General features: G+C 34.9%; 1 protein-coding gene across 10 annotated transcripts; it reads right to left on the bottom strand.

Moving 5' to 3' along the window:
- Window positions 1–2,263: 2,263 nt before the first annotated feature.
- LOC104595631 (phosphatidylinositol/phosphatidylcholine transfer protein SFH8-like) lies at window positions 2,264–16,050 on the bottom strand. 10 transcript variants are annotated; one of them, XM_088887256.1, is made up of 16 exons: window positions 15,914–16,050; window positions 15,662–15,801; window positions 15,458–15,576; window positions 14,249–14,552; window positions 12,942–13,041; window positions 10,370–10,636; window positions 10,120–10,197; window positions 9,157–9,258; window positions 9,003–9,052; window positions 8,783–8,882; window positions 8,600–8,650; window positions 8,380–8,496; window positions 6,870–6,999; window positions 4,854–5,254; window positions 2,687–2,761; window positions 2,264–2,588 (listed from the first exon to the last, which is right to left on the bottom strand). In XM_088887256.1, exons 3-16 carry the CDS (start codon window positions 15,489–15,491, stop codon window positions 2,568–2,570), a joined length of 1,830 nt encoding a protein of 609 aa, XP_088743382.1. In that variant the 5' UTR covers window positions 15,492–15,576; window positions 15,662–15,801; window positions 15,914–16,050; the 3' UTR covers window positions 2,264–2,567. The 10 variants fall into 10 exon arrangements, with proteins under 10 accessions (XP_088743382.1, XP_088743381.1, XP_088743384.1 ...); XM_088887255.1 differs by having other exon boundaries at window positions 15,458–15,566; XM_088887258.1 differs by having other exon boundaries at window positions 8,380–8,493; window positions 15,458–15,566.
- Window positions 16,051–17,660: the final 1,610 nt, after the last annotated feature.

Genomic DNA, 17,660 nt, shown 5'->3' with positions numbered 1-17,660 from the left:
ATAAATATATACGTATGTAGTTCTCTTGACAATGGGAGACAAAATAAAAGATGCAATGGCCCTCAGCTAGAATATATGTAGTTCTCTTGACACAATAATGCCTATTCATCCTACTTGAGTATTGAAGCTTGTATAACAAGCATCTCTCTTGGACTCCTCTACAATTTGTTGTACCACTTTCAATCTTTTAAGCTTTGGAGATGCAAAGTTTCACAACTGGAACTGGTCATATTTTCTACTACAAACCTGTCATTTACTCCTATAGTATTCAAGGTTCAAAATATTGACACGCCGGTAGAGGTGTATTGGGCAAATCGATATATATATATATATATATATATATATATATATATATATATATATATATATATATTTTTCACAATCAGTTCAGGGGAACTAGTTTAGGACTCACTCAGACCCCCCATACACTCACTATAGGGACATATCGGAAGGGTCCCAGAACAATACGTATTGGCCGATATAGACCGATACATGTCGATATTTTAAACCTTGATAACATTCATAATTGCTGAAGAAGAAAGCGCCGAGAAAATGCATAGTAAGCAATTTTCTTGTCGAGCTTACATTCTTATATATTCTTCTTGATTGACCTGACACTTCTTTCTATGCTCTCTCTCCTAGTCTCTTGGAATAAGAAACATTATCTCATACATCTGGACTATTAAAGAATATGGAAAAACAAATAAAGGGATTACTTGTATATTTAGGAAAATATTCAAGTACTATTTAAATATGCCTTGTTTACCTTTCAAAAGTAAAATACAAAAATATTCTTGACTATTTGTGCTCACACCGTTCCCATAATTCGTTGCAGCCTTGCATTGGGTATATATTCCCATAAAAAAATATATAAGTACGGATATATTCGCAATGTACAAGTGTAAAAGGCTGTGCAAACGGTGTGAACAGTCTTGTAAGCTTGATCTTTGAAAAAAAACTATTAAATAGGGTTTCATAATCCGTTCATACAAAAAGGAGCAAGGTTTTTAAAACCAATATAGACAACAAACCAATCAGGGGTCCGATTCCTGGGTCAAACATTCTAACCGTTCGAACCAAACGGATGGCCCATTCTAACAAAAAAATAAAAATAAATTAAAAGAAACCCAGCCAAACTGTTGAATGGTTCCAACGGTTCGACTGCCTGGGTCAGCGGTTTAATGACCAAATTAACAGTTCTGGGGTAAAGCGAAACCGATCACCTGACTGATTCCCAGTTTTTCTGATCCGACCGTCCGGTCCGGTCCGATTTTCAAACCATGAAAAGGAGAACGGCATGATCCTTGACTGCAAAAGGACGAGAATGGCATTAGTTGTTCATCTACTGAAATGCAATTAATAATTCCTGGGATTGCAATTTACTTGATAACCAATTTAACTTTTAAAACAGGTGGGCCCAAATGAGTATGGGAATGTAGTGCTAATCCCACAGATTCTCGACTGCTTGCTCAAATTGCGAGAACTTCATCACCCTCTATATAGCGGAAGAAGCAGGGAGTCCGTACTTGCGATTAGGTCACAACAGCCTGGGTGCATTAGTTCCGGGAACTTTTTGGAGTATTGATTTTGGTTTACCCTTTCACTATAAGCCCTCTTATTTTTTGGTGAAAGGCGTTTTTTGGCTATTATGCCGTTTCCTATTGACAAGGCTCCTACTTAAAGAATTGCCAGCACTAATGAGGGTGTGAAGATCTCTGCGCTGTCCAATTATCTGGTCAATGTCTTGCGTTCAACAGGGAAGGAGGTAGTGAGAAAAACAACAGAGATAAGATAATGGTGGATTTTTTTTTTTTTATTTGGTTATATTTCTGAAAGGATCTCTTTCTGTTTTGGATCGTAGTTCTTCGTACCAATAGGTTTTTAGGTTTGGATTTTGTTTTAGTTCTAATATTTTTTTTTTATGATCAATTTATTCAGCTGTCCAACGTTAATATGGTTTATAAGCTTGTACAAGCAAAACTGATTCAGAAATGTGTGTGTGAGAGAGAGAGAGACGCTTCTCTGGTTCTTCTGCCGAGAGATTGAAGATGGGAGGAGAGAAAATGAAGGGTAAAAATATAATGGCCAAGCCAAACGTTCTTACACATTTTCTTCAACAGATGGTCTATTTGTGTTGTGCGACCATTAATGTAAGGTATATAAAAGTAATTTTTGAAACTTATAAGGTACATTTAAATAGTTTCCCAAACATTCAGCGTATATAAGTAATTATCCCTAAAGTAAATAAACCGAATCTCACAACTTCAAGCAATGAAAGGCTCTTTCACAACATACTTCATTTTCTTACATTACTCTTTCGAAGTATATGAACTCAAATAACACTTTGAACGCAAAGAAAAGAAAACAAAAAGGTGTGATAACATATAATTAATGTAAATTTATTTTCATCAGATTCTGCATTCCTCAGGACAGTAAAAGGTGACAAGTGGACATCAATATGGCCTATTCATGCTCTTCTCAAATGTATATATGGAAATGTCAAGGAATACATTGTCTGCTGCTCGTATGCAAATCTGCATCAGAACCTTTCCGGTGCAACCTCCCATTCACCAGCAAAACTTCTTTTTCTGCTTAACATAAAATGAGAGATTCACAGTTCAGTTTCAATGATGAAGTATATAATCTTCTTTTACGCAATACTGCAGTAATTTTCTATTTAACTTACTCGGAATTTGGCTTCTTCTTGACGGTCTATGTAGGCAAGTAGTTCTTCTTGTCTCATTAGAGCTTCATGCAAAGCCTGCTCAGAAAGAACTTATGTAAGCAAATGCGGATAAGCATACAAGTGCCCAAGTTTTTCACTTATACAGTAGCACCACCATCTGTAACAATTTCAATGTGTTAGTTAGGAAAGAAAAAAAAATAATAAAACCCAAAAAGATGGTTGCCATTGGGCACACGGGTACCATACTGCAACTTGGGAGATAAGGAGAGCTGGTGACAGAACAGATGCTACCGCATAAGCTGCCTTTTTTGTTTAGAACCCTTTTCTACAGAGATCTACATAATTATCGTCACTTACTGTGTTTGGTTGCAATGCAAATAAATTTGCACTGATGCAAAACCATGACAGTGCAAATGATTTGAGTGTAAATTTTGACCTATTTTTGTTTCAAATTTTAGCTTATTTTGTTTGGTCCAAGTACAAATGAAGTAAATTAAGGCATGAAGCAGAATAAAGTAAAATCCAAAACAAAATTAAACAAGAATATGCATTTTTTACATTTGCACTTCCATGCATTTGTACTAGTGCAAATAAAATTGCACTGCAACCAAACACAGCCTTAAGAATTTACATCTCTCCAAATGAATTTTCTACTCTGTAAAATATACATAGAAAAGCGGCATTGAACTTTGGGATTGCATTAATAGCTGTAACATGCCCGCAGCATTTTCCATGTTCCAGTCTTACAAACCAATTAACTCGTTTATGATTATTGAAGAGCCAAACATGACCCACCATTCTGATGGTATCATCAAAAGGTAGACCGATGGCAGACGATGTAAACAATACTTTCAATAGCTTCAAATATATAAGAGGAAAACCAAGAATAAGGGCACCATGGTTGCTATGTCAGATATTTTTTAGTATGACTTGTTAAAACATACCATTTTACACATTTTAAAAGTGTTAACGCTAGGAATGCATCTAGAAGTATCCATGCAGCATCTTGTATATATACTAGGCAATTAATCTAGGTTTTATAGGTACCAACACAAATATGAGCAGAAATGGAAAATTGGATTGAGGCTGGAAGTGATCCTTGACTGATCGACAATCTAATAATTGTTTCTGCTAAAAAGGTTAATGGAGGACACTTGAGATACAGTAGGATAAACAGGGGATTAGTGAATTTCCGCCTCAGGGTTCTAGTGATAGTGCCATAAAGAGAATTCTGGAATTATAAGGTTTTAAGATGGAAAATTATATCACTTGGACATCATTATCCTTGATGATTTTTGCTGTTTAGGGTGCTAATCTTGTATTAGGCTTTGTTTTGGTTGTATCTTCCACATATTTATCTCTCATTGGAGGAACCTGAAGTAGTTCAGCGCCTTCAGAATAGAAGATACAACAAATAAATTTCTGGAGAAATTTAGGCATCTCAAAATTACCAAAACATGTGAGTAGGAGGAGAAACCAATGGCTGCACCAAGATTTGGAAGCTGACAGCAGTTTCTAAATTTATGGTTTCTATTTGTGTTTTCAAACCAACTGTTATTTTCTGTGTCCCTATTTTTTTAGGTCTGCACTTAGTAGAATAGGAAATTATTAGTTTAAATCAACTACTGTTTTGAAGAGCTTCTAAATTTGGAGTTCTGGGTTTCTCTTTCAGTCAAGAAGAGTTCTATAAATATATGTAATTAGGTTCAAAGAAGACAAGGAATGAATTAAATTTAAGCTTTTTTCTTCCTTAGAAATTATGTCTACTTCTCTGTTCTCTTGAAAATCAGTGTTAGAGAAACACATGACCTCTTCTTTTCTTGTTATTTTCTAGTAGTTCTCTGCTACTAGAAAAAACCAGTACCTATTCTCTGGATTTTCCACTAGATTAAGAACATATCTTGTTGGATTTGAAGCAAGGCTACCCATTGACCTCGCCTTCTATCTACCAACCCCTACACTAGAAGTTTAGAACCTCTCTCTCTTTTTAATACAAAGTTTATCATTCATCAAAGAAGAATCATATGCATGCACTCCCAAAAGATGAGAACTGCAGAAACAAGTTATTGACAGAAATTAAGTGCTCCAAATCATTAGAAAGCCCCACCAATGACACCCTAACATTGCAGAGGCACTGTAATTATAGCACTAAATTTAGATATGATACCTTCTTTGTGGAAATAAGCTCTGCTTCCAATGCATCAACACGGCAAACAGCAGCATTTAACAGCTCTTCTTTATCATAAGGCATTTCAATTGGCTTTGCTTGAAGCATGTCTACCTTCTCCTCCAACTCCCCAAGTCTCAACAGCACGGATGAGAGGAGGTCTGTCTCTGTAAATCCTGGAGTTGGTGAAGGAGGGCGAAACTCTTCCTTGGATACTGGATCAGGTGTGAAGTTGGAAACTTTGGGGTCACAACTTGATGGATCAGGAAGCTTCTTCAATACACGGGACTTCAGTGAATGGAAGAGAGCATATAGCATCATGACAAATGCCATAAATACTCTGAAAAACTGAGCTCGAATTCCTTCTGGAGCCTTTTGAGTTTCAGGTGAAGGGTATATGCCTGCATAATAAAATTTTGAAAGATATATCTGCTGAATTAGTACATTATGTAATAACCAAAAGACAAATATTTGTTACAGATTCTGATCTTCAGATTCTTCATCTTGTTCTTTCCTTGCACAAGAAAAGTAACAATCTAGCACATTCCAAGTTCTAGAGTTTCTAGTGAAAAAGTAGCATAATACATTATAAAGCTGCTATCACTTGTAAATTTGGTCGAAACATATAAGGTTCTTTTGATAATAAATAAAAAATGAATTCAATTTTTTGGTATTAAAATAAAAAAGAAGAAATACAAGGAACGTGACCAAAAGTCACCCAAGAGAAAAGAAGAACAAACCAACATCAACACCTCAAAAACCACCAACCAAACCACAATACCAGAAATACAACCAAGCATCCCACCTAGGACCCAGAGACCCCGACCTGAATAAAAACAGAATTCAACCACCAAAACAGAACTCTTCACAACCAGATCTCTAACACCTAATTACAAACAAAGCAAAATCCAGAAAACTCCCTCTGCAGACTCAAGAAAAGAACAAAACCTCTACTTCTTCTGACCCTTCTTGTGTTTCAGAACTTTTTTACTTGGTCCAATTCCAAAAAGCCCTCCTTTTTAACCTAACAAAAACACTTGACACCAAAACTGGACGACATTTTTTCTGATGTTTAAACCTTAACTGCCAAAAGGTCCTTCCAAAAATCCATCAAGCCCCTAGTCTCCTCGTTAATTCTTTCCAATTCCAGAACCATATTCTTCTTGAACAGTTGATCTTCTTCAACAAAAAACTACAATAGCCTGAACCTAAAGACACAGAGACTCCTCAAATTCCAGAAGGAGCAAAATCCATTCCAGCATCTTATTTCCAATTTTCGAGCATAGCTTTTCCTTGCCTTTTGAATTTCCTTCGAATATTCTTCTTTTTCTTTCTGTCCACACCTTCCAGCAAAAGAATAAGGGAGATCCGAACGGATCTGAAAGAGCCCAAAGAAGTGACACCGAATTCAGCATGTGAATGGTCAGTTTGGTATTATATACAAATCCTGATTTACACTTAATCTTCTAATGGACCCTGATCACAAAGACGACACAAATTTCAAACATGATCTCTGATATAAGAAAAAAATATTGAACAAGTACCAAAGTCCAGTCAAAATATCAAAAAAAAAAAATCAAATCAAATCCTCATGATTGAAAATGAGGAGAAAATCCATTCTTAATCATAATTTTATATCTTTTGATTCTTTTTTTTTTCATTCATTTATCCTATGTCTCTTCTCTCTATTTAATTTTCATTTTTCTATTTTTGTGATATCATCATCAAATCCTTATCCAACTATGTCTCTAATCTCTATTTCATAATTTCTATTTTATTTTGTGACAACCTTTCTTCTATTTATTTTGACTATCTCCTATTTCTTCTGCATTTTGCACCAAATTGGAGGGGTCACTATAATCTATAAATTTAAGAAATTGAAGCCTAAGAATGTCAAAAAACCAAATAAACCCTTTAAAGAATCCTTTTTACTTCTTTAGAATCTTGACTAAAAATAAAAAGCAGTCCATAAACATTAGCTTACAAAGAAATTGGAGCTAAAATAGCAGTACTAACCTTTGGAAGAAGACCTTTGAAAGGATACTTGTTTCTTCCATCCAGCATCCACAGCTTTGTCAACCATGGGCACATATTCATCGTACTCCGACAAGCAAGCATTGTAACTTGCCTTTCCAGCTACCTTAGCCTGTACAGATTAATCAAAGTATGTTAATAGAACACAAATAATTGCTCTATAATATGAACAACCGTGTCAGATGTCAACAATTATATGAAGTTAAACATATCAACACATCAACAGAATATCTTAGCCTACACATTCACTGCCTATGCAGTCCTATACCCTCCACCCCTAGTCCTTTACAAAAACGATTCTAATGTACAAAAAAGTGTTATAATTCCTATCCTCAAAACATATTAAAAGAATATCTCAGATACACGATATGGGTCTTATAATTTAAATATACCCAACATATTTAGATTATCTATCTTTGGTTGTTGAGGAAAACTGTCTAGTACCTACCATTATTTCCTGACTAAAACAGAATCAGTTCCTTTTTTTTCTTTTGAAAATAAGTGGAGGCAAGAATTAAGGAGTTGAGATTCATTTATTTCCAACTGAATCAGCAGAAACTTATCTTTTTTTTTTCCCTGGATTTGGAGAATATTAAAAGGAGACCCACGGCTATTCCTTTCCTTTTGTTGTAAGAGACAACTATTTTTAATTATCAATATAAGATCATTTTTTTATAAGTCTTGTCTTTCAACTTTTACTTTGCTGAGTTATCTGGCCTATTTTCATATTTCAGAATTCCAAGTTTACCAGCTTCTAAAGGTTGCTTGTACATTGATTAATTGCTATGCTGTACCTGTTAATTTGTTGCAGAAATTTCTATTGATTAATTATTTAATATACACACTTTCTTATCAGTCCAATTCCTCATCAAATACGGGAGTGCTGAAAATATTTGACAACCACATTGATCACGAAAAAAAGGACAACATAATGCAAGCACCTAGATGGCTAACCTAGGCTTGTGCCCAGGATCAAGTTGAGTCCTTGGCTATTTTTTGAAAATTATTTACATTTAAGTAGTGAACTAGTGATATAAAAGTAGCAAGACAAAGTAAATATATCTCAATGAAGCTATAATTAAAATGCATATGCAAATCCTAAAAAAAGGGGTAAACTGTTCAAGACTTCAATTCCTTCTATGCAAAAGAATCAGAGAGAAGAAAGATAAATTTCATTCCAACTTCTATGATCTGGCTAGCCCAGGTTTATCATGAATTCATGTTGATAAGCAAACCATATCCATGAAAGGGCCATTACCCAATGTTGGCCCCTGGTATCCAGGGTATTGGGATGGGTGAACTGGATACACGCCTAACCTCTGGTATTTTATTGCATGAAGGGGTCACTCTTTGACTCGAACCTGCATTCTCATGCTTGTGAGCCAGAGATTTTACAATTGCACCAAGCAATGGCCCCTAAAGTGAGTCAAGTCCATCATTTCCAAATATTTGATATACATAATACCATCTGCAAATTTTCAACAAGACCTACTTCTTCATGAACAGGCGTCAAACGGGTATGTGAATAACTTCTCATTGCTTTAGGGGAAGCAATGTCCTCAGCTTCAGACCCAGACTCAGCAGTTGATGTGTCACCACCTTTTATCTGCTTTACAAACAAAGCTGACTGTTGAGGATACTACCAAAAATACAGGTTAGAAAATTAAAGCTTGTTTTTGTCATAATGTACAAGATGATCAAATAGGCCTTACAGTTGGATAGTGTGGTCTAGCATAAGCAATTATCTTCCCATTAAGAACCATCTGCATTGCAATGCAAATACAAGAACTTAACAATTATAGCTACTCTAAACCTTAAGAAAAGAGGATAGACAAATTCTGCAGAAATTTCAATATCCTACGCAATAAAAAAAATTCACAAGGAAAGTAGAGAACCTTCAATATGCTTGGATCCTTCCATGGTCCTTTATCAGACCTTAGGCAACCACCCTGATCTGCACAGTTACAGCTACCACCAAGAAAGTCTGGCAATTCACTGGAGAATACTCAAGACATTGCAGAATTTTTAGCTAGTTAATAATATTAAAATAGCAAAGAAATAAAACATCTAAGATCAATGACTTGCTTCCCAAATTTATATGATGAACAACATTACCTGGCATCAATTATTTCAAGCAACTTGCTCTGGTATTTGTTGCCAAGAACCTGAGTAAATTTTGAAACACAATATTATTATATATAGTTTTCAGTGTCTCCAGAAAAGTTGAGAAATTTTGCTTCAAATGTATGTAAGGAGCCACATTATTTACATGAATCTTGGAAGTTGTTTTTGGATCCAGAAAAGTCTTCACAGTGCTCCATAGAAGCCTAAAACCAGGACCAGCATTGATGATAAACATCCGATAAAGTGTCTGCAGCAGTGAAGTATCCATACCATAAGAAAGTATATTATACAAAAGAATTCAGATAATGACTTCATATTCCTATGATTGCTACCAGAATGGTAACAGACAGGTACCTACCATTGGGATTCATAAAATGGAGAAATTGGTCAATTCTGGATTTGACATCCAAAATATTAGAAAGTGAAATGACATCTTTAATTACAAAAACTTTAAGACTGCTTTTAAATCATTTCCATTTCTTATCTGACAAAAAACATTGTTCAGAAAACAAGCGGTAAAATTCAAAGCATCATAAACAAAAAAAAAACTTTATGGTATAAAAAAAGAAAAACAGTTAGTTGAATCGTAATGGTACCTTTGCTGGTTTAATCCAGATACTGGATCATGTTAGATAGACACAGATTGAACCAGAAGGTTTGACATCTGGCTCAAGAGAGGTACTTCTAAAATGTTTTCTCCCTATAATCTATACCTATCTTTCCTTTCCACATTATCTGTCTGCATAGGGCCAGAATGCAGTCAAACCAGACTGAACAGAACTGGCCACATTTCAGTTTGCTGACTGGTCCAGTTTTAGAACAATGAGAAGACAATCATATAGAAAGCATTAAAAAACTAAAATTTTCACTGAGAAAACACAACAATAGAAAAGGTTAACGAAAGTAAAATTTAAGGTTCTTCATTTAGTTATATTATCAGAATTCAAAATTCTGGGGAATTTCAGTGGAATTTAAGACCATGTCTCAACTCAAATAAACATTTTATAGTTAAGTGATTGGGGTTGGGCATATAAACCCTGTTCCACCATTGCACTCCATCGAGATCATGGTAATTATGTAGTAGCTTAAGGGCCTTATAACTGCATACCTCAGGGTAGTTGTCATTATCAACCTTCTGCAGCCGCATAATGAGTTCTCGAGCAGCTTTGCTGAAATTCTTTAAACTCTGATAAAAAACCAAATGGTGAAAAATAAGAATCAAATAATCAAAATGCATTCTAACATAATTATTCTAACAATTATAAAAAAACCAATATGCATTGTAACTATATCCAACCATATAATCTCACCAGTGAAACTATTTCCCAAGACTGAGAAAAACAAAACAAACAACATACCACGCCTTGAACATCAAGAATTGTTGTACTCGAATCAATGTGCCTTTTTGCAGCAATTGAGCATGCTGGAAACTTGATTGCAAAGCTCTTCTCAAATTCCTGCACATGGTATTTCACGTACCGATCCATGTTTGTCACTTGCATGAGCTTGTTTGGATCAACTTTTCCTAATCTTTCAATGTATACAGGTCTTCCTTCCTTATCCACGCCATGATGGCCATGAGGGTAGTACTGTAAAACTTCATTCAACTCTTTGAACTCAAAGTCCTGGTGAAAAATTGGCATGGTAAACACGTCAATAAAAAAAAAATACACGACCAGGCAGCACATAAACTCATAATTACAAGATAAAATCATTGGAAAAAAGAGATACCAAGCACAGAAGATCCTAGGTTGACACTAGTAGAGCCATCAATGGCATCTGTTTCAGGTCAAGGTGTACCAGTCCCAAACCAACTATTAATTGGTTCCATAAAATAGACTCAGAACCAGAACCAATAATTAATCAGGATAATCGGATCTGACCCGTATAGATCTGATTATACTTGACATCTATAGTTACCTATAATAATAACTTACAACTTTACTTTTGATATCATAACATTAATAAAGATGGCAATAAAATAGTAAACTGTTTATATATATGTTCACAAAACAAGTGTTTCTAACCAAAATTGTCTTATGTACTGTCTATGAAACTTACCGTTTTAGACATTATATATGACAAAAATTACAAGACCATTTATATATTATTAATCCGTTTTGGTCTTAATTAGCTTGGAACTGCAAAAACTGGTCCCGACCCAATTCTTAATCGGGACTAAACCACAGAACCAGAACCAACATAATTGGTTCTTTTGGGTAAACCAAACCCGTTGGCATTAAGGAACCCCCTCCCCCCCCCCCCATTTGGATCTTGTGCTAGTTTTTTTTTTTTTTTTTCTCAATAGATCTTGTGCAACTATGGGGAACTATTAAAGGATCCATATTATTAAATGGATTGGATATGGATTTGGCACCCATGTTAAAAGGTTACTACAGCCCAGGCCCAGGCTGACCATTGGGCCTGTGGCAGTAAATAACAAAAAATTATAACATTTTAAATTATATAATATACATGAAAAAAAAATGTTGCATAGACCAAAGCTGGGCCAGGCTTGTCTTAGCCTTGGTCCCATAACACAAAATAGGGCATGAGCTTAAAAACATGGTTATCTCTCCTGATATAGATGAAGGTAAGGCCTTCATTCTATTTCCTAAGTAATATGTAGGATTTGGGACAACCATGTGTTGAAGGCCTTATAAGCAATACAAACACACTCGAAGTGACTCAATAATGAGGGTTGTCCCAACTCCCAAGTCCTACATTGCTTAGGAATAGAATGTAGGTCATGCCTTCATCTATACAAGGAGAGACAACCCTAAAGAACCAGATAATTCTCTCCCATGTGAGTTGATTCATGTGTCAACTTATGAATATATATATATATAATATGTTAAATTTGTGTGGGTATATCCCTTGAAGTTTATCTGAAAGGAACCAAACCCTAATAGTCACATTTTAATCAATGTTTACAACGCATCAAGGTGAAGCTAGGCAACAGGGGGCAGGAGAATTTAAAAAAAAAATTAGAAAATAAAAAGGAGTGGAGCCCTTATTTTTATCTCAGTTATTCTATTGTTCAATGGATAAAATCTTCAAGTCCTTCCTAAATTAAGAATTCAGGTTTGAAGTCTTAAAATGGTTCGAGATAATGTCCACTGATTTGTGTGTCAGTTGAACCAAAACAAACAAGAAAATAATAAAAAGAAACTAGTATAATAATGTCTATTGTCATGTTATAATATCATAAAATAAATAAAATATAAAAATATCATGTAGCCCCCTTGTACAAAAACATTTAAGCAGTTGGGTGAGGCAACCCTCCAAGGGCACCTTGTCGCCTAGGCATCACCTTGACAAATATGATTTGGAAGCACAATAAGTTGTCTAATTATTCAAATCTAGACCCCAATCTAGCTATACCCACAATGGATCCCTCCTGTTTTAGTTTTAGTTCAAGGCATCTCTAGTGATGCCCAATTACTTTCATTTAATTCTTAGCTTTTTTTTCCCTTTTTATCATTATTAGAAGAGAAGTAGAATTTCTACGGAGCAAGTTTGAAACTCTTGTTTTCCCCTTGTTCTTCACATGAAAATATAGGATTGTATTTATCTTTTTACCTTGTTTGCTTTATTTATCTCAACTCATTTTTGCATTTCTTTTCTTTTTTATAATTATTTTTCTTCCTTTTTACCACCTGTTTGCATCCACTAATGTTTATAACATTTATTTTTAATTCCATCTTTTTTTATAGGTATTTTTATTCCATTTTCCAATCCATGAAACAAAATTAAAAAAGCTTTTTTTGTGCATAGCTTGCAAAATCATTTCCAGACTGATTTATCATTGCATCAATATACAAATGGAAATCATCTTTTCACATCATCACAACTGTCACAACTTTCCGAATATTCCAAAGGAGACATGCTTTAAGTTGGTGCCAATTAAACTATTGTTGGAATTTTTACCTCCATAACAGTGTCAGTACCAAAATCCTTTCTCCACTGAAGCATTTCAGCCCACATGTGTTTCGCTTTCTCAATATCAAACTTTCTTGCTTTCAAAAATCTGCCAATAAAGTAATTCTTCAGCATGAAACTGTATGAGTGTAAATTAAAGGGTAGGAAATAAATAAAGAAAATAATATTATCATTGCATGATAAATCCTAGAGTAATGAGGAAAACATATTAGCAATATGTCCAAACAAAATCCAATCATGACAGAGAAACGAACTGGAGATGAAAGACTCCGTCACCAGGTTGAGTTCACTCTTAAGTTTGATGGAAACTCAAGAGGGAATCTCCAGGCGAGGCAGGTATTGGTGGTACCATCACAATAAGAGAAACCTTGGGTCAGGGCCTTAAGTGGACCTTTAAGGGTGGCAGACTCTATTAAAGCTGAGATGTTGGCTACTCTTATTGGTCTTAGAATTGCGAGCCAGCTCAACCTGAATTCTCTATCAGTGGTAGGAGACTCAATTAGCACTATAAAATGGATGAATTCCCAGTTTCTAGGGCCTTGAAGATTAACCCACCATCTGTTTGAAGCTCATGGCTTGTCTGCATCAAGACCCACTTCATTTAGATGGATTCCCAGGGAACTTGATGCTGTTGCGGATGGTTTAGCAAAATCAGGTGGTGGAGTAACATAAATGTTTTCTGGTCTTCCATCTTGGAAAATCCAAGGACTTGACAAAAAAAAATCAACTTTGTATCTAAATGATAGTGAACAAATATGTAACCTGTACACAGTTAACTCTTAGAGAACAAGTAACTTTTTGTATGAGGAGATTTTTCTTACTTCACACATCAATCTAAATGATCTATGATCCTTAAAAAGGAAGAAATTAAATATGGATAACTTTGTTATATTTATTAGCAGCAATCTTCAAATGTTCACCAACAGATTAAAAGTCCCTACCTGTTACAAAATAAAATTCTTTAATATACAATCATAACGACCATAAATAAAATGATCAATTATAAATTTTATCAATCAAATTAGAGAAACTTATAGACAAAATATCATAACAGCATTGTGATTTGAAAATTAATGCATAGTTTGCAAGGATGGAATAAAGCAACCAATGTGAAAAAAAAGATGGTATAAAGAGCCAAAATTATTTATAAGGAATACTAACTTGATAAAAATGAATTTAATCTTGTCTCATCAACTTGAGAGATTTAGCATACAACTTTACACTGGCATCTACTAGTATCCAGCAGAAAGGTGCATAATGTACAATAACAAAGCTAAATACCAGAAGGAGCATACCTTAACATCATGTGATAATCATCATGTCTTTCAGGCAGCAATTCATCCAATAGAAGAGCTTGTCGAAATGCATCTACAGCCTGTAGCTCCTCTACATCCCGGACATCCTCTATTGAAACTGAAACGACTCGGCCATCGCTTTTCCTCCTACTGCTCTTTTTCTTAAGAGAATGTCTGAATTTAGTTGATGCATTTATTGCTTTCTTCTTTAGGGACCCAATTCTCGTCCTCCTTTCATCCTCTGAATTTTCAAAATCAGATTTCCGTTCTCTTCTTTCATCATGACTAGAAAACCCCTCAAAACCTATATCATAGTGCAAAATCAACTATGAAAATTCACGCAAGTCCAGGATAAGATCTAGGTATGGCAAAATCATAAGCAACTTTCCAATTTTCATATCCATTCAGTTCAAAGAAAAGACTATTAAAAGAAGTACAAACAATGGGGATGTAGAATGTAAACTAAAAGTTTAATCAGGGCCACTTATCAGGTAAACTAAAACATAAAGAATGGAAAAAAAAATGACAACCAAAAAGAAACAAAAATTAGACTGACAACGTGCAGCAGGAATTCAAATGCACAAAAAAATAGAAAATAGAAAAATAATTTTCTATAAGGTTGAAACAACTTGGTTTGATAAAATAAATGGTTTGTTTGAAAATGAATAAGATGGAATTGCAAATACTTGAACTAGTTAAGTACCTAAGACCAAATTCTCACCAGGATGATGTGGAAATACCCTTACTAAGAATATAGAAATACCTAAATATCTTCAAATTCACATTAAAATTACATTGATTATCCTACCAACCTCACGCATAGCTTTTTAATTTCCATGTACAAATTATCAAACGAAATAAAACGTGAAGTATGGAAAACTTCAAATTTAGACAATATAAACCTAAGGCTAAATTGAAATAAAAAGAATCCAATACCAAAAAAAAAAAAAAAATCCTCTTTGAAGAGAAAATGCCAAATTTCCCTAATTTCCGAACACACATAACTACTTAATTTAGTGAATTTGAATGAATCCAAGCCTAGAAACCACCTTATCGAAGTAAATAATCACCCCACATTCGGTAGTCACGACCAGAAATAGAAAGCAAGCGAATTGCTCATAAAAATAGAAAGAACCCTAGAAGTCGCAAAATCAACAAACAACAAGGAAAAAAACACAAAGACAGATCAAGCAAAGCGGAAATACTCACAAGGCCTAGCGAATCGATCGAGCGGTCCCGACATCCCTACTTTCTCCAATCGAGACAAGAAATATCAAGCGAATAGAATCAACCACGCATCACCGTATCACCTGAAACCCTAAAAATACCTACATTCTAATAAGAAGCCATGAACAATAACGAATCATGCATACAAAAAAAGGAAAAAATACATTAAAAAACCATAATAAATACCTGAAAGCGTTCGCCGGGAGGAGATAAATCGAAGGGTAATAATAATAAATTCTTTGATCGAAACCTTCGACCGGTATGGATCCTCGAGCATTAATGGGAGAATCCCTTCGTGAGCTGAGGGCGAAAGGGGGAGAGAAGGGCTGAAGAGAGAAAGAGAAGAAAATTAATGTACAAAATAATAATAAATAATAAATATTACTGGTAAGAAGTACGGGATCAAAATTGAAAAGATTTTAGGGGATGACTGAGTACAGAGAGAGGCCAGAGGACAAGGATATAGTGTGCAGGTCAAGGGCTCCAGGCGGATTGTATCGTGTTAGTTACTGTGCACTTATTTCGAAGACCGGTGAGAAGTGGGACCATTCACGCATGATCCTCTTCCACGTGGCAAATGAGGGAATCCACGGACGGTAGGTGTAGAGTATTGACTTTTTGGAAATACGGAGTCTACACTCAAAAACCCAGAGCCGCTGTACAATTGAATATGTCCATGGGATCAGAATCTTGTAAATCAAAGAATCGAAATTTAGTTATAGATCATCATTCTAAGACAAAAGATTCCAATCAAACAGATAGAGGGGAGGGGATTGAGTGTGAAACTCAGCCCTGTTCCACTCACATCCCTCGTACGAATGGGAATATAGGAGCAGATTGAGATTGATGGAGTGAGTCATAAAATTCTCAAGGCAGAAGAATTTCTTCCATTCACCGTCTACACTGTGGGAGTGGTCAAAAAAGTACTGGCGGTGATCAACTGATCACATTATACCTATACACACCTTTTTAATTTAAAAGCAGAAAAGCTGTTTTTTTTTTTCTTTGTATGTAATTTTTAATTTTTAATGATTAGAGCACATTCCATTTTTTAGGGGCATAATAATGAATTTGCCTAAAACCGAAATTCCATTTTTTAGGGGATATGCACCTTAAGGTCCGTTTGTTTGCAATACAAACACTGAAGTATGTACTGTGATTTGTGTTTGAGAGCGTTCTATTTGATATGTAAAAAAGTAATAATTATCATATTAAAAATATATTTTTTTGACATTTTTATAATCTGAAAAGAGAGTTTTATTGTATTTATTTGTTTGATACAATTTTGTATATTTTGATAATCAGTTTTTAAAAACAGTTTAAAACCTAAATTGTATTTGCATTATTATTTTGTAATGTATATATTTTTTGCATTTGCATTGTAAGCAAACGCAGCCTAGGGCCTCCAATTTCATTAGTGGCACGAAAACACGAACAAAAAAGATAATCAATTACACCAAACAAACGGAGCCTAATTAATTCCTTTGCTTCTACTAATTGAAAGTTGAAACCGAAATTCCATCACAACAGAAGAGTAAAATAGCTGTAAGCCAGTAGGCCTAAAAACTGTAAGCTTCCTGCGTTATCACATGTGCCCTCCTCCGCTCCGCACTGTCACAATTCCAACTTAGCAAGCAAATACAGCTTCATCCTTTGGTCTTCTAATCCAAATTAACTGGCTTATTCTTTTATTATTTAATTTTTTTAATAAAACTCGAGAGCGTTGAATTGAACAAATCAGATTCTTTATCTTTTTAATTTTATATTGTTAAAGAGGCAAATTCCTTCATGGGTGGTTACATTATTGATCAGCTGTCGGCAAGCTACGCGGAGGCAATGCTTTTAGTTTGATTGTTCAAACTTGAAAGCTTTAAATTTAGTGCAAACCAGAGAGAGAGAGATGTCTGCTATTATTCCATTACCAGGCCAGCAGAGTCAACCCAAAAACAATGTTATTTATATTATCTATGTAATCAGACTCTTCAATTCAATTCAAGGTGATATTTGTCTACAGTCAGTCTCACCCATTTCAGAAGAGAGAGGGCATGATTGGTCTCATCCATGGTGTTGGACTCGTTGCAGGCAACATGATGACATCACCTCACTTGTTTAAAAAGGGGAAAGGGGAAGAGGTTCCGCTTGTTGGGGTTTGGTAAAATTAGTTGGCTCACTTGAGCCTCAGATA

The sequence above is a fragment of the Nelumbo nucifera genome, chromosome 5, assembly GCF_055504915.1.
Source record: "Nelumbo nucifera cultivar China Antique chromosome 5, China Antique-T2T, whole genome shotgun sequence".
Taxonomy (NCBI): domain Eukaryota; kingdom Viridiplantae; phylum Streptophyta; class Magnoliopsida; order Proteales; family Nelumbonaceae; genus Nelumbo; species Nelumbo nucifera.
This window is presented reverse-complemented; position numbering and strand designations above follow the sequence as displayed.